The 23134-nt window shown below is 43.8% G+C and overlaps 1 protein-coding gene across 2 annotated transcripts in view; it reads left to right on the top strand.

Moving 5' to 3' along the window:
• Positions 1-267: 267 nt before the first annotated feature.
• Positions 268-23134, top strand: part of SLC23A1 (solute carrier family 23 member 1) — a 58095-nt gene continuing 35228 nt past the window's right edge. The window contains exons 1-8 of one of the 2 annotated variants that reach the window (XM_060233023.1): positions 268-311; positions 7532-7654; positions 10684-10841; positions 11825-11913; positions 13531-13598; positions 17304-17485; positions 21420-21540; positions 22747-22903. In XM_060233023.1, coding sequence (XP_060089006.1) covers positions 270-311; positions 7532-7654; positions 10684-10841; positions 11825-11913; positions 13531-13598; positions 17304-17485; positions 21420-21540; positions 22747-22903 — 940 coding nt within the window. In that variant the 5' untranslated portion in view covers positions 268-269. The remainder of the gene's footprint in view (positions 312-7531; positions 7655-10683; positions 10842-11824; positions 11914-13530; positions 13599-17303; positions 17486-21419; positions 21541-22746; positions 22904-23134) is intronic. The other variant, XM_060233026.1, reaches the window with a different exon arrangement.

Here is a 23134-nt window from a genome sequence, read left to right as displayed (position 1 = left end):
ATAACTCATGCTCTAGTAATGTTTATCCAGACAGCTGTAAAAACTGGCATGATGGGAAGTGAGGGGGTAGGAAGAGCTTCACCCATATAATAAGTCTTAATGAATAAGGATTAATGTGTGAACTTTCCAAACCAGATAATTCATTTCCCAGTCAGCAGCCACTGGTTATAGATTGACAAACCATCTTTGGCTTGTTGATTAAAGTCCTTGCCAAGATGATAAGTAGGCCTGCTGTCAAATAATTTCCCCTTTCCCTAAAAAGCACAGGAATGGGAAGCAGCTCAGAAGCTTCTGCTCAGTTCAAGGTAAATGTCCTATTTCTAATTATTTATGACCTATATCTGCATCAGTTTTCTTGCTTAAGACAAAAGTGGTGGGAGGATATTTGTGCCAGCTGGTAAAGAAAAAAATAGCAGAGAGTAAAAGAAAAAAAGCTGAAGAAAAAAATGGGGTTTAGGAGAACCAGATTAACAATAAAGTACACCTTTGAGAAATGGAGTGTGTTTCATAGAGTTCTCATGATGTTTTCTGCCTCTGCAATTTCCCAGAACACAAGAGCTTCTCAGAATGAGAAACTCTTCCTTAAAATAAAGGACATCCCTTGGAAACCTGGAAACTTGGCTTTGCTCTGACTTCATGTCTGAAAAGTTTTAAGTGGGCATCTTTCTGCATATTCTTATTTATTTAGCTTCTGCACTGTATTACTGTAGTTATATCACTGTTTATTTATAGTATTGTATTATTTATCATTTCATTAATATTATTTATTAGAATCATTTTATTATATCCCTGTCTTATATGACTTCCTGCATATTTTTACCCTGCCCATCCTCCAAGGAGGATGTCTACTTGGTTTCCCCATCCTCTGTTTTCACCTAACAGCTGCCCAGCTATGAGGCCAAGAGAAACTGCGTGACCCAAAGCCACCCAGTGAGTTTCAAGGCAAGTGGGGTTTCCCAGATCCTTTATTGAACATTTTTAAAAATGTTCCTATGTCCTTAAATGAGTACGAGCGTAAAAGAGAGCCTGGAGCATAAATAATAGTTACCTGAGTTAGCCTCTGGCTGGCTGCAGTCACTTGGATTTGCTTATACTGCTATTATCCTGTTTTAGAAAGGAGTGCATGTAATGGGTGTCTTCCCAGACAGCAGCTGTTTTTAAGCTATTAGTCTGAAACCAACAAACAAATACATTTCATTTCCCTTTTAAACACAGCCCTTCTTGTTTTGAATTCGCCACACAAGATCTTCCTAAGTAAAGACTATGAGTTGGTTGGTTGTTTTTTTAAAATAACATTTTTCTTTATTAAACTGCCACTCAAACCTCCACACAGAAAACAAATAAGCAGGAATGTTCAAGTGAGGGCAAAGGTGAGAAGAAGGAGGGGGAATGAAGAAGGAAGAAAAAAACTGAAGAATTAGGAGAGGGCAACTTAACATAATTTCTAATGCTTCTTTGGGGCAGATTGATCTGATATCAGACATGTGATGTGACCCAGACTGCTGTTCTGTGTCATTCAAAATATACAGCCTATTTGAAGTGCAACCTCTGCCTGCTTCTGTGTAGCAGCCCTGGACTTCCTTGGTAGTCTCCCATCCAAATACCAACCAGGGCTGACCCTGCTGAGTTTCCAAGGGAACCAGGCTAGCCTGAAGCATCCAGGTCAGGGTACTTCCAATGCATTCCAATCCAAGTGACCAGCCAAAGGCTTAACTCTGCTAACTCCAGGGTTTATTATTCATGCCCTGTGCACTTTCATTTTGCCCTGTCCCCTTCAGCTCATCTCCCTGCATCTTCATTTAACTGCCGGCTAGTACCAGCAGCTTCTTTTCTCCAGGGAACTCTTTGGTCACAGGACAGACCTCTTCACCCAGAGGGGTGCTGCGCTGAGGACAAATGCACTGAGGGCAAGCTGAAGAAAAAATATAATGGGTTTTAGGAGAACCAGATTAACAGTACACCTTTGAGAAATGGAGTGTGTTTCATTCCCTTGTGTGGCCCATCATGGACATATCCAAATGGATATATCAGCTGTGGGGACTCCCTGACTGATAAACTTTGCAGGAACAGATGCAGAAGAAAACAATACTGGCTTCTATTCATGGTTGAAAAAGCAACTTATATTTCTTATCTGCGGTGTCTTCGGGGAGAAGCTGAAACTGAACACGGGAAGATCCACATTACCCTTTTCTTACCAAGCTCTCTACCAGATGGTAGCAACCTACTTTCACCCCAAATTCTATTGGACACTATCAGGAGCAAATTAGTTGGGGCAGTCATATTGTGAAATGGGGAGGGGGACTATCACTACTTGTTAGAACAGCGATGGCCAAACTGTGACTCGAGCTACATGTGGCTCTTGAAGCCCCCACTGCCCCCATCAGCTGGCTTGGAGAAGACATTTCTCTCTTTAAATCACTTATCCAAGCCGGTGGCTTAGAGAAAGCATTTGAAGTTAAAGTTGCTTTCTTTCCACCTCTCCCTCCCTCCCCTATCTATTTCCTTCCTCCCTTTCTCCCTCCCTCCAACATCTGATGTTCATGTCTTGCAGTTCTTAAACATCTGATGTTAATTCTATGTGGTTCTTATGTTAAGCAAGTTTGGCCACCCTGAGTTAGATTTAGTTCCCCTTCCCCAGGCTGTGCCATGCCACCATCTCCTCCGCTTCCTCAGTAGTAGTCTGGAAAAACTTCTGAAAGAACGTAGGAAACATTTTGGGTGAAGAGTGAGTTAGCATGCTTTTCCTACCTAATTTTAATGTGCTGAATTCAAAAAGGCTGTTTACGAAGCTCCAGTTTCCACCCTCTCATTTTATTATGCAAGGCAATGCCTCAGCTGACAAATTTCCTGAAAGAATATTGGAGGTATCTGGGGATAGAAAGTGAGTAACTTATTTTCTACTTAGTTTAAATCTGCCTACTTCAGAAGAGTTGTTTTTAAGAGTTGAGTTCAATTATTTTGTCATAATTGTAATGTGATTTTTTGTAGCAAACAAAACAATATTCAAAAGCACTACCTTCTCAATTTTGCAACATAAATCTCTATTGCTTATGGAACAGAATTCTTTTTTATAGGTTATCTAGTCATTGTTAAGTAAGTGTAGCAAGAAGGTGTAATGGGGAGGGTGGGCTTCTTGCTTCATACTGTGAGCACTTCTTGCTACCAAAACACAGTCGAAATCATTTTAATATCAAAGGTGATCATGTTACTCATTCATGCAAGTACCTAATTAGTTCTGTATTTGCATACTGTACTGCACTCCTGATCTGCTTTCTTGGGGACTATGTTTCTTTGATCCATATCCAGCAAGGCATCCACGTGTGATGAGTTTGTTGCAAGCATCAGCTATGGAAGATAGTAAAGTACTTTGGAGCATTTTGTCCAGTCAATTTTCTCTTATGCAAGTAGGTTTGCAGTGCTACAGGTTGCTTACCACCACCCCATTCACTGCTTCAACTTGGCAAGGATTCTCTGTTTTGCACTGATTGCCACTGCACATAAGTCATTTGCTTTGGCAACAGAGCATCCACACTGGAGTGGTCTGCCCACTTTCTTCCATCCTATAGTTAGATATCCGCCAAGTATCAAAATCCATTCAAATATAATGCAAATATCTTCCAAATTTTCTTAATTTCCACTGGTGGCTATGAAGAGGAGAGGGGCTGAGGGAGAGAACAATGTTGATATGGAAGGGAACTTTGAAAATGTGCATTTTCCAATCCAGATGGCATTATCTTTCTTTTATTAGCAATGAGTTCTTTTGACCAGAGATCTTAAGCCTCTATATAGATATATGAATATATATTTAAAATCACAATTCATCATAATGTACTTATTCTTCCAGAAAGAGCATGCCAAGGACAGGGAAAACCAGGAAAGTAGATGATCAGAGGACCATATCAAGTGGATGCTCTTCAAAACCAGCACTCCACTTCGGGTGCAAAAATGTCTATGTGGAAGCAACCTCCAAGTGGGAGTTTAATGCATCACTTGTAGGAGGACCGATCTGCCAAACAAAACCCATGTTTGCTTTAGCTCAGTTGCCTTCATTAGGAATAACTTGTAGGCAAATCCAGGGCCAGTGCAATGGAGTCAACAAGGTAGGCAGCCACCTATAGAGTCATCTGGTGGCAGGGGTGGCTACTGCAGGCCTACCTCAGACTTCATTTCCCAGTAGGAGAGATAATGGGTAGGTCAAGCTGTTCCCTTTCTCCAAGCAGGGAACAAAGATTTGGAGGACTATAGTCTAGAATGGATCCAGATATAATCTCCAGGAAGAAGCCCCGGAAACACTTCTTTGACCTGGCATGATCTGGTCAGTGGGTGAAGAAAAGAGGGGTGATAAAAACTCCTTGGAGTAGGAAGGAGGGCTCTTTTCCTTGGGTTCTAAGGCCATGAGAGGAAATAAGACTCTCAATTGAGAAGGCAGGCATTGGCCAAGTGGTTAGCCTGTACACCTGAAGGGAGCCTCAAAATAATTTATTTATTTATTTATTTTATTGGATTTATATCTCGCCCTCCCCGCCGAAGCAGGCTCAGGGCAGCTTCGTAGAGATGGCAACTTCATAGAGATCTGTAAAAAGCTTGACATATTTATTGTTGTTGTTATTTATAACCCACTCTCTCCAGAGACCAGGCTCAGAGCAGGTAACATCATTTGTAAAAACATTCAGTTTACACATTCAATACCCCAGTCACAATAAATACCATGAAATACATAATAAATAGATACATCCCACTATACAGCTAAAAGATGGTGTAACATCTATGGGCGATAAGGTATAGTTGTCGGATGAGAAAGCAAGGGAGAGGGGAGAGAGGAAGAAAGGGAGAAGGCCAATTCATGTTGGAAACTAAGATAGATCCCGTCGCTTTCCCCAACCATACACCTGGTGGAGCAACTCAGTTTTGCAGGCCCTGTGGAACTGTAACACGTCCCTCAGGGCCCTGATCTCTCCAGGGAGAGTGTTACACCAGGTTGGAACCAGAGTTGAAAAGGCCCTGACCCTGGTTGAGGACAGCTGAATACTCTTTGGGTCAGGGATCACCAGCAGATTTTTGGGCCAGGGATCACCAGCAGAGTGTAATGTTCTTTGAGGGAAGTACCAGGAAAGGCAGTCCTGAAGATACGCTGGCTCCAGACCATTTAGGGTTTTAAAAGTCAACACCAAAACCTTGAACCTGATCCGGTCTGTAATCTGGTAGCTGGTAGAGCACTGGTTGTACATGCGCTCTGAAAGATATTCCTGAACAGCTGCATTCTGGACCAGTTCCAATTTCTGGGTCAGTCTCAAGGGAAGACCTGCAGAGAGCGAGTTGCAGTAGTACAACCTGGAAATGACTTATATGCTTCACTGGGGCTAAATCAGAGGGAGACAGGGAGGGAACCATGTTAAACGCCCATTTAACTACATTCATGACCAAAACCTCCATTGAAAGGGAGGCATCCCCCAAGCTCCTGCTGGATGACACAGCTGTCAAGAGCTGGGAGTTGAAATCCCAACCCTGCGTCCTCCATTTCTGCTGACATCTCAAGTCTTCTCTAAACAAAAACAATCACCACAGAGACATGGCCCATGCTGTAAAAAATATGGCATCATGCTTTTGAATGCAAGCACCAAATGCTATCTGAGCTCTTATGAAATTCAGAAATATACTGACACCAGAATTTAAAATTAGAATTGTTTTCTGTCCTGCTTTGCTAACAATCCATTAGACCAGGGAATTTAGCCATGGTCATAATCTGTATGCAGATCTTCACTGTTCTATAAATACTAGCTGAGATCACTATTATATATGTCAGTACAGGTTAAGAATTGTGAGGGAAGCAATTTGCTCCTCTGCTCAGAGTGTTCTTATGCCTGTATGGTTTCTTAGATGTAGTCCTGTCTCACCATTACCTTTTAATATGTATTTTTACCCAACAGAAATTCAACTTTCTGTCCACCCTGGGGACAAACCAGCATATGCTGGTTTATTAGTGCTGCTGCCCTTAGAAGTACTATAATTTAAATTGAAACGTAGATTACCTTCACTCCCTTGTCTTATATCAAGTAAATTAAAGATAACATCAGGAGCTATTAGAGAATGACAGGATTATCATTACCATCCAATTATCATTATCATCCTTCCCAATGTTCTGTGGCAATGATTCCCACAGGCTAAGCTTTTGCCACAATAAATGTGTTAGTCTTCAAGGAACCACAGGAATCTATTGTTTCTACAGCAAATTCTTCTAAAATTCTTGCTGTAACAAGATGCAGAAGAGGGAGGAAGCAAAAAAAAAACCTGCCCTGATCCTGCGGGAAGATTAGCTGTTATTTGGAATTGGGTATCTTGTCTATTTGAAACCTGACTCCTATATTCAACCACAGTTTTCTTCCCTTTTGGTTTCCACTGTATTTATTTCTTCTTGAGGCTTGGTAATCAGAGCTCTCAATGATTTCGTAATCAGAGAGCCAGTTTGGTGTAGTGGTTAAGTGTGTAGACGCTAATCTGGGAGAGCTGGATTTGATTCCCCACTCCTCCGCATGCACCTGCTAATCTTGGGTCAGTCATAACGGTCTCAGAGCTGTTCCTCTCAAAAGCAGTTCTCTCAGAACTCTTTCAGCTTCACCTACCTCACAGGGTGTCTGTTGTGGGAAGGGAAAGGAGATTGTAAACTGCTCTGAGACTCCGAGTGAAGGGCGGGGTATAAATCCAGTCTCCTCCTTCTCTTCTTTCTCCTCCTTTTCCTCATAACAAACAGGTCATGGAAATAGAAGAACAGTTTTTCTCCAGGTAACTGACAACCCAGTTCTGTAGTAGGTCTGGAGAAGAATCACCCACCTTTAATGTGTGGCAATGGGAAGTCAAAAATGAAATAACTTCATCTAGTAAAAAGCACCCATCAAACCTCTGTCAAAGGGACAGGGAATTTTTTTCAGGCCTGCAGGCAGTTATGGTTGCCAATCTCCAAGTGGGGCCTGGAGATCTCCTAGAATTATGTCTGGGAGATTTCCAGACTTCAGAGATCAGTTTCCCTGGAGGGAATGACTGCTTTGGAGGGTGGGCTGTATGGCACTACACCCCTCTGAGGCTCCTTCCCTCCCCAGACCTCAACATCCCCAGGCTTCACTCCCATTTGCCAACCTGGAGAAACAAAAAGGCTAAAGGGGACTCTGCTTTCCTTGAGGCTGCTGCTCACAGGTAGAGTAGAATGTGGCTCATATCAAGACATTCTGCCCACCTACCTCATGGGTAGCCCATATGGAACTGTGACACCTGCCTTTACCGTAGGGTTGCCAATTTCCAGGTAGATCCTGATGTCCAGACTACAGAGATCAGTTGTCCTGGAGGAAATGGCTGCTTTGGGGGGATGAACTCTGTGCCAGTATACCACACGGAGGTCCTTCCCCTGCCAAAACTTCACCCTGTCTAGGCTACACCCCCAAATCTGCAGGAATTTCCCAACTCAGGGTTGGTAACCCTATTTAACCTATACCACAAGCTTTTCCCACTCTTCAGTGCTAACATCTTTCTCTGTTTTCAGCAAAAGGCAGCAGATGGGAATCATGCAGGGCCAGCCTCATCCCAGGAACAGAAGGGTTTTGATATGATCTATTGGATTGAAGATGTGCCACCGTGGTATCTCTGTGTCCTGCTGGGGTTTCAGGTAACAAACTGATTGAACTCCGTCTGTATCTAGGTTTTTGGGATTAGGCTCAAGCAATTCAGTCATTCCTGTGAACTTCTCTGTGCGATCAGCTGAACTAATCTTCGTGTTTCTTGTTTCTGTAACTACTGTGACAAGAGGCACTCTTTGCAAGTGTTCAGGTTTCATTGCCTGACATTTCTCCTAACAGCCTTATTGTTAAAAAAGGATAGGGAGTGCCTTTACTGGAAAATGGCATCTATACTGCTATTGTATACATTGTACTGCTTACAGTGATAAAATGATCTGGTTTGCTGATTGATGATAACTGGCAGTGCAATCTTATGCAGGGTTTAGAATGGATTAACTGCATAGGACTGCACTGTAATCATAGCTGCCTGGCTCATGCTATTGACTTTGCCCTTGTTAGGGTTGCCAGGTCCTCCCTGGCAACTGGCAAGGGGTGGAGGTGGGGAGTAAGGTTGCCAGCTTCAGATTGGGAAACTCCTGGTGATTTGGGAGTGGAGCCTGGAGAGGACAGGAACGTTGGGTAAAGTGCTGTACAGTCCACCTCCAAAGCATCCATTTTCTCCTGAGGAACTGATCGCGTAATCGTAATCCTGTTTCATTGTTCATTGTGCTGTACATTGTGCTGTACAGTCCACCCTCCAAAGCATCCAGTTCCTCAGGAGAAAATGGATGCTTTGGAGGGTGGACTGTACAGCACAGTGCAGCACAATGTACAGCACAATGAGCAATACAATGTACATTGTTCATTGTAATCTGGGGATGAGCTGTAATTACAGGAGATCTCTAGGTCCCACCTGGAGGCTGGCATCATTACTCCCTGGGCTTTAATTTTTTAAAATTTCAATTGCATTAAAAAGACAACTCTGGTATACTGAAATAGCCACAATGCTATTCTCTTTGTTCCTTCCTTGTTTGTATTTATTGTTATTTGTCGTACAACTGGTTGTTTGAATCAGAACATGTAAACTGCCCGTGTGTATGTGTGTAAAGACGGAAAGGCACAACTATGTTTTTGTAACAAATAAATATCCCATTAAGCATCTGTAGTCCCAAATTCAGTGTTATAAACTTTCCCTGCCCAACACTTCATAGTGGACACAGGTATCGGGGTCCTAAGCATCAGCATCCACTATGAAACATTTCAGTTCTTTTGGCATAGACCCTGGCCACCATCAGATCAGTTGCTTTACACCAAACCCATGGTGGGAGAACCATTTGCATCATAGAACTGGTAAACCTACACAGCATCAGGTTTGTACCCCCAAACTTCAGCTTGGGGGGCAGAATTATTTGCTTTATTTATACTCTGCCTTTCTCATTGAGAGTGGCCCTGTGGCAGAGTGGTAAAGCTGCAGTACTGCAGTCTGAACTCTCTGCTCACGACCTGAGTTCGATTCCGGCAAAAGCTGGATTCAGGTAGCTGGCTCAAGGTTGACTCAGCCTTCCAACCTTCCGAGGTCAGTAAAATGAGTACCCAGTTTGCTGGGGGGGAAATGTAGATGACTGGGGAAGGCAATGGCAAACCACTCCGTAAAAAGTCTGCCATGAAAATGTCATGAAGCCACATCACCCCAGAGTCGGAAACAACTGGTGCTTGCACAGGGGACCTTTCCTTTCCTTTCTCGTTGAGGTCATCAGGGCTTTTTTTTTTTTTTTAGCAGAAACTCCTTTGCATATTAGGCCACACACCCCTGATGTAGCCAATCCTACAAAGGCTCCAGGAGGATTGGCTACATCAGGGGTGTGTGGCCTAATATGCAAAGGAGTTTCTGCTACAAAAAAAAGCCCTGGAGGTTACAGAATATCAAACAGTGCTGACAGATGACATAAAACAACCAGTGAACAATGCAGTAGGATTAAGATTACAGGATTAGAGAACAATGTGAACAACAAATGATATAAATCAAAGTATACTGTAAAGAATACAGGTTGTTTGTATGTGTAAGAAAATACAGTAAATGCGGATGTTCCCTGCAGTAATAATTACAGTGGACTACAGTCCTATTCCATTGTAGAGGAGTGTTCCTGGGTTGCTCCATTCTACTACTGTTCTTTAAAAAAAAAAAAAAACATTAATGTTTTACACATTTTGCAATATGACAGAAAAGTAGCAAGTATAAAACACATGCAATTCTTATTTTTAAGAAGGGGATGGGATTGTAAGGCAGGTATATGAATATAAAACTATGTCTACAAAGTCCAGAATTAATGCCACAATGTGGAAATGCTTTTGACTAGTATTTTGCAGACACACATTATGTTCATCTGGAAAATTGGCTATGTTCAGTACAAATAAGGGAAAACATGGACATGTTCCACTGTGTGTTATTGTGTATGGTGGTAGAAAGTGTCATCAAATCACAGCTGATTTATGGCTCACCTGTAGGGTTTTCTAGTGCCCCTGTGGTGCGGAGTGGTAAAGCAGCAGTACTGCAGTACTGTGATCTGAACTCTCTGCTCACGATTTGAGTTCAATTCCGGCGGAAGCTGGATTCAGGTAGCCGGCCCAAGGTTGACTCAGCCTTCCATCCTTCCGAGGTCAGTAAAATGAGTACCCAGCTTGCTGTGGTGGGGGGTGGGAGTGCAAAAGACTGGGGAAGGCAATGGCAAACCACCTGTTAAAAAGTCTGCCGTGAAAACGTTGTGAAAGCAACGTCACCCCAGAGTTGGAAACGACTGGTGCTTGCACAGGGGACCTTTCCTTTTCTTTTCCTGTAGGATTTTCAAGGCAAAAGACATTCAGAGGTGGTTTGCTATTTCCTGCCTCTGTGTCACAACCCTGGTATTCCTTGGTGGTCTCCCATCTAAATACTAACCAGGGTTGGCTCTACTTAGCTTCCAAGATCGAATGGGATCAGCCTAGCCTGGGCTGTCCAGGTCAGGGCATTAGAATGTCTACACCTCATTTTGTGGAGGAATGACTTATCTGCATTATTTGCTCACATAATTGTGTGATTTCAGTGAAGGGAATGCACCTAATAATGTGCTGTTTTGTCCCCACCATCCAATTGTTTCTCCAGCATTATTTGACCTGTTTCAGCGGCACCATAGCAGTTCCCTTCCTCCTGGCAGAGTCTTTGTGTGTAGGAAAGGACCAGTATACCATCAGTCAGCTCATTGGCACCATCTTCAGCTGCGTGGGAATCACAACTCTAATCCAAACCACAGTAGGAATCAGGTAACCTATTGCCTCTGTGATCTTAAAGGGGGCAAGGAATAATAGCATGGTTGTCTTCAACCTTTCCAGACCCAGGGCTCACTTTTAACCCCCCTCAGGTGGTAGTATAGGAACCCCATTGACTTCTGTGAACTTAAAAGGGTGTCACTCTGCTGGGGATTACATTGCAAGAGTGAGGGAAAGGAAACACAAGATGAGCACTAGAAAGTGTACCATATTGTGGAAGAAGCCAATGAGCACAGCCATGGAGGAATCTTCTCCACTGCTGAAGGACCTAACTTTGCTGTGCTCCTGTTCCTCTCAGCGCATGTGCAGTGGCAGGAGGCATAGAACACATCTTCTCTCTCACACTGTGTAGTAGCAGCAGGACCTTCAAAAAAGCAGGGATGGGTGGGAAATGGTGGCTCTATAGCAGGTCATGGCCCAGTAGATGGATCTTTATGACCCACTTGGATGTCCCAACCCAGGGACTGAAGATCACTTTAATAGTGAATGGTAGTGTCAGAACTTGAAGAACTTCAAACGAGGCCCATTACTTTGTTGCAAAAGTATAAGACGTTTATTGAGAACTGTGTTCAGGGAAGGCACAAGTTGACTCTGATAACAGACTCAGCGATTGATACATTTTTAATGCAGTTGTTACCGAAACAATAAAACCATTTCTCACACTTTGGGAGACAGTTGTCTGTTCCCAGGGTCCCTTATCTCTGGGAAAGGAGGAAGGAGTCCTGCTGCGAGGCTCTGGTCGGCCAGCTTCAAAGGACACCTGCAGATGTTTTCCAGAGGCTATCTGTCACCCTTCAGTGGTTACAGTTTGTTTGAAATGCAAAGCATTTAGTTAGTGGCCCTAGCTACAAGGATATAAGATTAGTATACAGTTACAAAATGGAGTCAGTTAGGCTAACATTACCAAGCTCAGCATACATGATACATACAAGTTCTGACAGGTAGTTAATAAAGCTCTTTCTCTTTTGGCCATCCAGACTTCCTCTGTTTCAAGCCAGTGCATTAGCATTCCTGGTGCCTGCCAAATCTATCCTGGCCCTTGAAAAATGGAACTGTCCTCCAGAAGGTAATTTGGATGTGCTTATCCTGCAGGAGGGTGGCTGATGCAACACCACCCTCTTCTCAGACCCTGCTGACTGCTGTCACCTGTGTGAGGCAGACTGTGACCAGAGATAGGGCATTTTCAATGGTGGTGTCTCCTTGCTAGGGTTGGCAACCTCCAGGTGGTACATGGAGATCTCCTGGGATTACAACTGATCTCTAGGCAACAGAGACTCACTCCCTTGGAGAAAATGGATGTTTTGGAAGGTGGGCACTAAGGCATCAAACCTCACTGAAGTCCCTCCTCTCCCCAAACCCCACCTTCCTCAGGCCCTCCCCCAAATCTCCAGGTGTTCCCCAACGTAGAACTCACAACCCTACTAATTGCTTTTGGACCTCAGCAGGATCCAATGCCACAGAGGCCACCCTCCATAGCAGCTATTTTCTTCAGGTGAACTGATCCCTGTCACGTGGAGATCAGTAGAAATTCCAGGAGATCTTTATTTTATATGTTATTTGAATATAAAGCTCAGAGCCTGCAACCCTCTATTTTATATAATATTTGAATATGTTTATAGTGGGCTCGAAGTGGTTATTTGTGCAAGGTTTTTTGTGCATATATGTTACATCATTCTGTACTTTTGTATGTTTGTTTCCTCCTTCTTCTTTCTTTTGGACGTTGTATATGCAACCACATACAAGGCCGATCATCCTTAAAGGTTCACTATCCATTGAGAAGAATTTTGCCAACGTCTGCACCTAATTAGATATTCAGGGAAGCAGAATAAGGCCAAAATTCTCTGCACTGTTACAGCACTGGAGGCCTGGGCCACCCAAGGCAGGAGCGTCTGAGTAGGCCGGGTAGGCAGCTGCCTAGGGGGCCATCTGGCTAGAGGGGCACTCGGAGGCACTTGGAGGCTGCTCTCCCTTGCCGTGGAAGGCTTCCATGGCAAAGGAGGGCAGTCTGTGAGCACTTCCAAATGCACACACTGTCCGCCTGCTGCCCCTACTCAGACTTCCTGGGTCTGTGCTTCTGCTAGAAGGCTGAGCAGGGGTGGTGTGTGCATTCCCAGAGATGCTTGGAGACTGTCATTCTTCTTAGGGTAGTCTTGGAGTGCCGCTGGGAGCACACGCATGGGTCACCCACAGCTCCTGCTCAGCCTTCGCGGGTCTGCCTGAGAAGGCTGAGCAGTGGCTGCAGGTGAACCATTTGTGCACAGTTTGCTCTCAGAGGCACTTTGAGATTGCCCTAAGAGCCTGCCCAGCCTGGAGCCTACAGCCCAGAGCCTGCCCAGCCCTCCCCTGCTGCCTCCCCATGGGGGGCAGTGGTGGGGCAAGCACAGGCAGGGGGGTGGGGGGCAGGCACAGGTGGGGGGCCAGCCTGGGGCGCCAGAAATCCTGACACCAGCTCTGAGGCAAACCATTTGCAAACTGGATCCTTGTCCTTCTTGGCTTGTGAAATCTAGTTACCAAGAAATAGAGGAATTGTTATCGAAGCTTATCAACACTTTCTTGGCCCCTTCCCTCATACTTCAGATTCTTGAAGAATTCTCTCTGTTCCCCTATCAAGCAAGTTGCTCAATGCTATTCCCCCATGGTTTCTGCTCCGGTATATATTGACCTTTCTTGCTTCATTATGCAGAGGAGGTCTATGGAAATTGGACATTACCCCTCCAGACCTCTCACATCTGGCAACCAAGGATGAGAGAGGTAAGTTATACCAAAACTCTAGCCTGCCAAGGTATGATCCAAGTCCAATCCAGCAATCTTTGTCAGGAAGGGAGCTCATCTACTCAAAGGGTCAAGTCAGAAGTTGTGTTTTTCTCAAGGTTTGGTTTGGGTTCCCTCAATCAGCAGATTTTCATTTCTGTCTATCAGATGTCAGCTTATGGGAACTAATTTCTCAAATGCCTCAGGAACCTAGTTTGGATTGTAACTACAAAGTGAGGGGAGAAGGGACTTCAGACTTCCTCCTGAAATGGACTGGGGAGGGGAGGGGACTCATTATTCGCTCACACTCCCCCCCCCCCCGGCAAATAACTCCACTTTCCAGAGTGATTTTAGGTTGGAGAAACAGTGTGTGTGTCTATGAGGTGGAGGGTGAAGAAACTGATGTCTGACTAGGGGAAATAGGGGTCAGATTGGGGGAACCCAGACTCATCCCAGGAAAAAAAGTTATGGCTAGTTTAGCCCTTAGTATAATACTTTTATTCTACAGAACTGCTTTGGAATTAATCCCATTGCGGTATTTGCACAGAAAATCCGAATACATTTGACAGGGAAATTCTTTGGATGGTAGCTGGCAGGAATTCTGTATACCTGTTGGAGATCTTCCCTGTTGAAGTTTCCTGTTCCTTTCCCAAGTAAAATTTCCATATGTCTTGCTCCTTGAAAACCCAGACATTTTGAGGAAATGACTCAAGAAAGGACTACTTCATTTTTTTTTTTTCTCTGTCAATCAAATGGTGCTTTAAACATCTAGGAAAATGTACTCTGAAATATTTCCGAACATTATAATTCAGCTTTATATATTTAGAGTGGTGGAGGAGACTCTTGTTGGACTGGGAACTGGCATGCACCCACAGACAGATGGTTGGCACTGCCAGCTTTGCTTGGGGTATAAGTTCCCCCTCCTCTTATAGCCTGCTCCTTCATAGGAGGGCTGAGGAATCAGAGAAAGATTAAAAGATTAAAAACAGTCTGAAGATCAGACTATATAGAACATCAACATGAGCTAGACACCAGCTATAATCATTTTACATCCAGAGTTGATTTCACATTGACAGTTGATGAAAATATCAAATAACCTATAGGATCATACGCATCTCAGCCACAAAGGCCTTCCTTTGTGATCAGTAATACCATTAGAAAGAAACACGCATCCAAAATTGAAGCCTGGCGCTGCTTTCTGAAAATGTACAAAAAAAAGAAAAGAAGGCAAAATTATTATAAATATAAGTCACAAATAACTATAGAATTTTTGTGGAGATGCTGAAAATTTATGAAGTAGGCCATGGATAACTTCTCATGGTGACTGTACATGCACAACAAAATCTTCAATGATCTAATAATCAACAAACAAAAATTATATGTCAGCTAGAATAGATGAGTATGCAAATAAACATTTAAATCTAAAAATAATTGAATTCACAAACCCACCTATTAGGACATTTCTTTGGTTTCTGGACATGTGTGTCATCAATTAAGAATTTCAAAAAAGTGTCACACAACAATCAGGGCTGGCCCTGCCACTAGGCAAACTAGGTGATTGCCTAGGGTGCCAGCCTTCTGGGTGCACCATATTGGGTGCCCCCATGTGACTCAGTGATGTTATCAGTGCAGGGGGAGGGGGCACCAGAAGTTAGCCTTGCCTAGGGTGCCAGACAGTCTAGGGCTGGCCCTGACAACAATCTGTTATATGCAGGAGTTAAAGGATGATGCAATCTAACCCATGCAGTGCATAATACAATTCCCGGAAGAGGGAGGGAAAAGTAAGAAGGGGGGTGGGGGAAGGAGAGACAACAGAGAAAAGATAGGGGAAGAGCCTGAGGATCAGTACTGTCAGGCATTTATTATTAAAAACAACAGATCCATTCAGCTTCTTCATTTAATCCCATAGATGTTAATGTCTGCAGATTATATATCCAGAACTTCTCATTTTTGCAGGAGTTTAGGCAGGCTGGACGATGTACTCAGGAGTCTGGACAGTTTCCACAAGTTTCCAGACCATTTGTTTTATCTTTGCCATTGTATTCACCATAAATAAATAAATAAATATTGATAATATTTATCAAACGGAGCCAGAACCGATACATTGGTTTACAAACCAAATTGGCTTGTATCACTTCATGACCCACAGAGACATTTAAACCCTTGCTTTCTGCTCTTCATGCACCACCACAAATGGCCATGAATTGCCTTAAAATTCATGGAAGTTTGTGGCAGCTCTTTAGTTCATGAACATTGCTTTACAAACTATGAACCGGCCCAAATTTTTGACAGACTTTAGATCATGTGCTGGTTTGTGCCCATCCCTATTTCTCATAATCATTGTTGCAGGGCAAAAAAAATCTAAACAGGATGCAAGAAATTTTTGCTAAGGGCCTGGGGGTGTCTAGTGACACTCTTTGGCACTACAGACAACATAACTTGCTGTCCTCCTTGTTCTATATAATTATTTTCTACCTTCTGCATCACACACAACTTTCCTACACACAAGCCCAACAGTTCCAAAACCCCTGCATTGGGAAGGAGAAAAAAAGTATAAGAAGAATTGAAATCCCATTTGTTAAATTGGTGATGGAAAGTGCTGTGAAGCTGCAGTCAATTTATGGTGACCCCATAGGGTTTTCAAGGCAAAAGATATTCAGAGGTGGTTTGCCATTGCTTGCCTTTGTGTAGCAACCCCAGACTTCCTTGGTAGTGTCCCATTCAGATACTAAACAGGGCCAGCCTTGCTTAGTTTCCAAGATCTGACAAGAATGGGCTAACCTGGATAATCCAGGTCAAACCAAATTAAGTACATCCATGCAAACAGTTTTGCATAATACAGAAGATAGGATTCAAAAGCACTGCTAGATTAGGGAAGCTGATGTAACAGGTCTTCCCTGCTTCCCACCCTGTGAAATTCTGCTCCTTGGGAATTCAATGGACTCGTAAGGAATAGAGAGCCAGTTTGGTGTAGTGGTTAATGGCATGGACTCCTATCTGGCAGAACCGGGTTTGGTTCCACACTCTGCCACTTGTACCTGCTGGAATGGCCTTGGGTCAGCCATAGCACTTGCAGAGTTGTCCTTGAAAGGGCAGCTGCTGTGAATGCTCTCTCAGCCCCACCTACCTCACAGGGTGTCTGTTGTGGAGGGAGAAGATAAAAGGAGATTGTAAACCGCTCTGAGTCTCTGATTCAGAGAGAAGGGCTGGGTATAAATCTGCAATTCTTTTACTTCTTCTGCATGGTTGCCAACCTTCAGGTGGAGCCTAGAGATTTCCTGGAATTATAGCTGATTTCCAGATTACAGAGATAATTTCCCCTGGAGAAAGTGGCTGCTTTGCAGGGTGGACTCTATGGCATTATACCTCACTGAGGTCCCTCCCCTGCCTAAATCCCACACCCCCCAGGCTCCACCCCCAAATCCAAAGAAAGTTCCCAACCAAGAGTTGGCAGCTCTAACAGAATGGGAGGCAAAGAGGGGTCTACCAGTGGGAGGGGAGATTGGTAGAAATCATGCCTCCTTCCTGCACCAACGTAAGTGCTTTTGTTCCAGTATAATGGCTGTTCCATCAGCAGAGCAGCAGTTTAGGAGCAAACCCAGAATCTAGTGTTTCTGGTGACAATTATTTCCTCCTGTGAAGTGGAGCATGATTAGGTATGTTTAACTTCCCATTTTCTGTCCCTGTCATTCCATTCTTCCATAGATCCAAGGAGCAATCATCGTTTCTAGCTTGGTGGAAGTGATAATTGGACTGGTGGGCCTTCCGGGGGCACTACTCAGCTACATTGGGCCTCTCACAGTCACACCCACTGTCTCCTTAATAGGACTCTCCGTGTTTCAAGCTGCGGGGGACAGAGCGGGATCGCACTGGGGCATCGCAGTACTGTAGGCCACTTGTTTTTCTATACTGCTCCATTTCTGTGTTCTAATTTCTGTACTATAAAACTGATGTGAGGTATGCGTGTGGAAACTTCCCACCAACTAGAACTAAAGTCACAGAGAAACAAATTGCAGATGGAGCAGGTGCAGAGGAGAGCAATGAGGATGATCATGGGTGAGGGGCCTATGAGGAAATTTCTATGTGGAAAGGCTGAGAGACTTGGCAATGTTCAGTCTGGAGGAGAGGAAATTGAGGGGAGACATAATTGCTCTCTTTAAGTATTTAAAATCATAGAGTTGGAAGGGACCTCCAGGGTCCTCTAGTCCAACTTCCTGCACAATGCAGGAAAATCACAAATAACTCTCTCTCACACACACACACAAACACACAGTGACCCCTGCTCTAAGCCCAGAAGATGGAGAAACAAAACAGGCTTCCTGGCCAAATTGGCCTGGAGAAAAATTGCTGCCTGACCCCAAAGTGGCAAATCAGCATTTCCCTGGGCCACAAGAACTAAGCACTGATGCAACCCTTCCTACCCTCCTTCTCATGATGTGCCTAATTCACAGGATCTTCTTTGCTGTAAGATGGCCATCTAGCCTCTGTTTAAAAACCTCCAAGGAAGGAGAGCCCACCACCTCCCGAGGAAGCCTGTTCCACTGAGGAACCACTCTAATGGGCAGGAAGTTCTTCCTAATGTTGAGCCGGAAACTCTTTTGATTTAATTCAACCCATTGGTTCTGGTCCTACTTTCTGGGGCCACAGAAAATAATTCCACACCATCCTCTAGATGACAGCCCTTCAAGTACCTGAAGATGGTGATCATATCACCTCCCAGTCATCTCCCCTCCAAGCTAAATGAACCTAGTTCCTTCAGCCTTTCCCCATAGGTCTTGATCTCCAGACCCTTCCCCATCTTTGTTGCCCTCCTCTGGACCCATTTCAGCTTGCCTATATCCTTCTTAAATTATGGTGCCCAAAACTGAACACAATACTTCTGGTGAGGTCTAACCAGAGCAGAGCAAAGCATGCACTTTGCATGGATATTGGATGTCTGTTGATACAACCCCAAATCGCATGTGCCTTTTTAGCTACTGCATCACACTGCTGACTCATGTTCAGTGTATAGTCCACTAAGACCCCTAGATCCTTTTTGCAAAGAATACCACCAAGACAAGTCTCCCCCATTCTATAATTATGCACTGGATTTTTCCTACCTAAATATTTATCCCTGTTAAAATTAATATTATTGGTTTCAGCCTAGTTTTCCAACCTGTCAAGATCATCATGTATCCTGTCTTCTACTGTATTTGCTACCCCTTCCAATTTAGTATCATCTGCAAATTTAATAAGCATTCCCTCTATTCCTTCATCCAAATCATTTATAAAGATATTAAACAAAACAGGTCCCAGGACAGATCCTTGAGGCAATCCACTTGTCACTCTTTGGGTGCAATCTGTCAATCAGTTACAGACCACTTAACAGTAATAGGGTCCAAGCCATATTTTACCCATTTGTCAATCAGAATATTATATGGATGTAGAACCTTATCAAAAGCCTTACTCAAATCAAGATAAACTATGGGCGTTTTCGCACTTACCTTAAGCCGGAGCGACGTCCCTCTTCACCGCGCAGCGTCTGCACGGTTTTCGCACTAATTGCTGCGGAGCACCTGGAAGAGCCGCAAAGTCCCGCGGCTTTTGCGGCGCAAATGTAAACCGCTAAAAACCGGCTTACATTTGCGCCGCAAAAGCCGCGGGACTTTGCGGCTCTTCCAGGTGCTCCGCAGCAACTAGTGCGAAAACCGTGCAGACGCTGCGCGGTGAAGAGGGGCGTCGCTCCGGCTTAAAGTAAGTGCGAAAACGCCCTATGTCTACACCATTTCCCTGATCAAGTAAGGGCTGTCACTTACAGAAGGGCAGGGAGTTGTTCCTGTTGACAGTACAGAATAGGACTTGCAATAATGGGTTTAAGTTAAGGGTGCGAAGGTACCCTCTGGATGTTAGGGGAAACCTTTTTATAGTAAGAGTTGTTCAACAGTGGAATCAGCTACCTAGGAAGGCAGTGAGCTCCCCTTCACTGACAATCTTTAAGCAGTGGCTGGACAGACACTAGTTGGGGATACTCTAGGCTGATCTTGCATCGAGCCGGGAGCTGGACTAGATTTCCTGTATGGCCCTTTCCAACTCTGTGATTCTATACAGAAACTGGCCAGTCATCCAAATACAGCTGACTGGGTTGCCAACTTTGGACTGGGAAATACCTGGAGATTTTGGGAGGTGGAGCCTCTGGAAGGTGGGGGGAGGGGAGGGGAGGGGAGTTCAGCAGGGAGTTCACAGTCCACCTTCCAAAACAGTCATTTTCTCCAGGAAATGGATCTCTGTTGTCTGGAGATCAGTTGTAAAACTGGGAGATCTCTTGTCTTCATGTGGGGGTTGGCATTATTTATTTTATTTATATCCCGCCCTTCCTGCAAAGCAAGCTCAGGACAGGTTCCATCTAAAGATTAAACAATTAAAACAAGATTAAAATTACAATATAAAACAGCTAAAACACAAACTTAAAAGCATAAAAACTCTCCCTCTACTGTCATGACCAATCCTGTCCAGAAGTCCATTGGATCCCAAGATGGCCGGTGTGGGGTGGGGAGGCCTCAACTGAAGGCATGGTAGAAGAGCTCTGTTTTGCAGGCCCTGGAGAACTGCTACAGGTCCTGCAGGGCCCTGATCTCCAAGGAAAGCTCATTCTACCAGGCAGTGGGAAAGGCCAAAAAAGCCCTGGCCCCAGTTAAGGCAAGTTGGTCATCTCTGGGGCCAGGGACCACCAGGAGATGTTGAGTTGTTGATCTCAAAGATCGATGAGGCTCATATGGGGAGAGGTAGTCCCAAAGGAAATGCTGCTGCCTCCTGGCTATATAGGGCTTTAAGGGTGAGAACCAGCACCTTGAAACAGGTCTGGCAGCCATTGTAGTTTGTGCAGCACAGGATGGATCCGTGTCTGCATAGGCAATGAGGTCAACATTTGTGCAGGTGTGTTCAGCAGCAGCTGGAGTTTTTGGGTCAGAGCCAAGGGCAGCCCCATGTAGAGAGAGTTACAGTAATCCAGCCTGGAAATGACTGTTGAATTTTGCTTTGTATTGTTGCTATGGCTTTTTTTTTTTTGCTAATGTAATAAAGATCAATTTAAAACAGGTACAGAAAAAAAATAGATGTAGTTAAATACCAGTGAAATCAGTGAGGCTGAAGCATTTAAGAGTCCAGTGGATGCAACTTACCCTGGATGTCACACATTAGAGGCAGAATGAGGGCTAAACTACATTTACATTGAGAACTTGTGACTGAAACCCCAATGCAGACTGAAAACAAAGTCATGTTGTGAAGACATTACTTGAAGAGGGGTTGTGACACTGGGGAAAGTGGGATCTTTTGTGATGTTTTCTTGATTAAGGCTGCTGTTCCCTGCCTGGATTGCCTTTAGCCCTGGCAGTGAAAAAGGCAGGCATCCAGTCACACAGCCCCAGTGTCACGTTGTTTGGCCCTCACTCAGACACAAATGGCCTGCATCCTGTTGTCTGTGAATTGTAGCTGTTTGGAAGCTATGGAGGAAAGAAAGAAAACAACTAAACACTCCACTGTACAGATGGAAATTACTCAAATCATTTTAGAAAACTGGAGCACTTCCCTTTCAAGCGCTGTTGAATGTTTCTGTCCAACCCAGTAAGAAAAAACCTGTTTTTGTAGACTGAGGATCTCTTCATGCTCAGGCTGATTTTTTTAAATGTAGAAGTTGGCCTGCAAGCATTGCATTTACAGGACCTTAATGATGGTAAAATAAATCCAGTTGCCAGTTGTGTGAATTAGTCCTAATTACTGTGTTGATTGTGTTCCTAGATTGCTTTGGATTTCTGCCTTTCAGCACTTCTTTTCTCTTTGAAACAGGTCAATTTTTTTAATTATTTTATTTGCTCAGTACCTGAGAAAAGTCTCTTTTCTCCTCCCTGGTTACAAATGTGGGGAAGGATGCATTCTGTTCCGGATACAAATCTTCAAGATGTTCCCAGTAAGTAATATTCCATTTGTTAATGGGGACAGTTTTCCATGGTACAGAAGCTGATTTCACACTGTTGTCAATTGTCTTGTTCTATTTCTTTCATGTTGCATCTTGCTACAGCTGTGCGAGACACAGCCTCTCCCCATTTAACTCAATACAAATTAAAAGAAAGCACTGACATTGGGTGTAGCTTGGGAGCATGGAGATGGTGTTCTTTTATCACTAGTTACTATGGCATTCAGGGCTTGTGAATTTTTGCAGCTAACAGCAGTGATGTTCTATAGGGCTTTTCCACATTCTCATTTTCCTCGCTAATGTGTCCCTCTTGCATCAAATTTTTTTTCTGTTCCTCATGTATTTTTCTCCCTCTAGTGGTTGATTCAATACTACATTGCTTTTTGTCCATCATAAAAACCTGCAGTCTAATTCTGCAGGGAGATATGCTGGATATAAAGCAATGTAGCATTTCATTGACCACAAGAGGAAGAAAAACACCTGTGGAACAGACCCTGCCCCCAAAGCCACAGGAATACACAAGCGAGGAAAATAAAAATGTGGGAAAACCCTAGAACTTCTGGAGAAAGAATGTAATTTTTCTCAGTCACAAATTATTGTGGATTGAATGTTAAGAAAACACTTGACACAGAAGAACAGCCTTCTTTCAAAGAATGGAAGGGTAAGATACATGGTTCTGTTTCCTCATTTTATCTACACAACAAACTTGTGAGATCACTCAGTGAATTTCTGTGGTTCTATGAGGATTTGATCCTGGTCTAACCACTGCACTATATTTCAAAAGAAGCTGGGTAGCTTGTGTGCTCTGAATGAGCAACAGTTGTCAGTATTTATTACACAACAATGATTGGGGGGGGGGGGGAAGAGTCTTTTAAACTTGGAAGATCTCTTCAGCTTGCAGAACATTGTCTTCTCCATAGTGCTACAATTCTAGATATGCAAACTATTTCAAAATGAAAGATCAAAAGTAGATGGAGATTACTATTTGAGTGGACGGATGCTATTGCTATGTCTCATTTGAATTACTAAATGGCTCCATGGGATGGCAGGAGCTTTCGAGTGTGGTCATGTCAAGCTACTTTTTAGTGATGATTTAGCCTTGTGGATTCTTTCTTCCTACAGTTGCTCCTCTATTTCAGATACTTTATTGACAATAATATTTCAGTGGTAGTTTGGACTATCTGCATCTCTTCTCTCCAGATCATTCTTGCCATTTTGATGGTCTGGCTGCTGTGTTACATTCTGACAGTGACTGATGTATTTCCTCGTGATCCAAATGCTCATGGATACAAGGCCAGAACAGATTCTAGAGGAGAAATCATGTCAATCGCTCCATGGTTCCGCTTTCCCTATCCTTGTAAGTACGATTCCTTTGCACTTGCTGTTGTTTTGGGTTCTTAGTGCTCTGTGGTCTAGCATTTGAAGACTTCTATATATAGTTGCCAACTCTGGATTGGGAAACACCTGGAGTTTTGGGGAGTGGAGCCTGGGGAAGGACCTCAGTAGGATACGATGCCATAGAATCCATCCTCCAGAGCATCATTTTCTTCAGGGGGGAGTGGATCATGATTGTCTGGATATCAGTCGT

The sequence above is a fragment of the Heteronotia binoei genome, chromosome 1 (genome assembly GCF_032191835.1).
Source record: "Heteronotia binoei isolate CCM8104 ecotype False Entrance Well chromosome 1, APGP_CSIRO_Hbin_v1, whole genome shotgun sequence".
Classification (NCBI taxonomy): Eukaryota; Metazoa; Chordata; class Lepidosauria; order Squamata; family Gekkonidae; genus Heteronotia; species Heteronotia binoei.
This window is presented reverse-complemented; position numbering and strand designations above follow the sequence as displayed.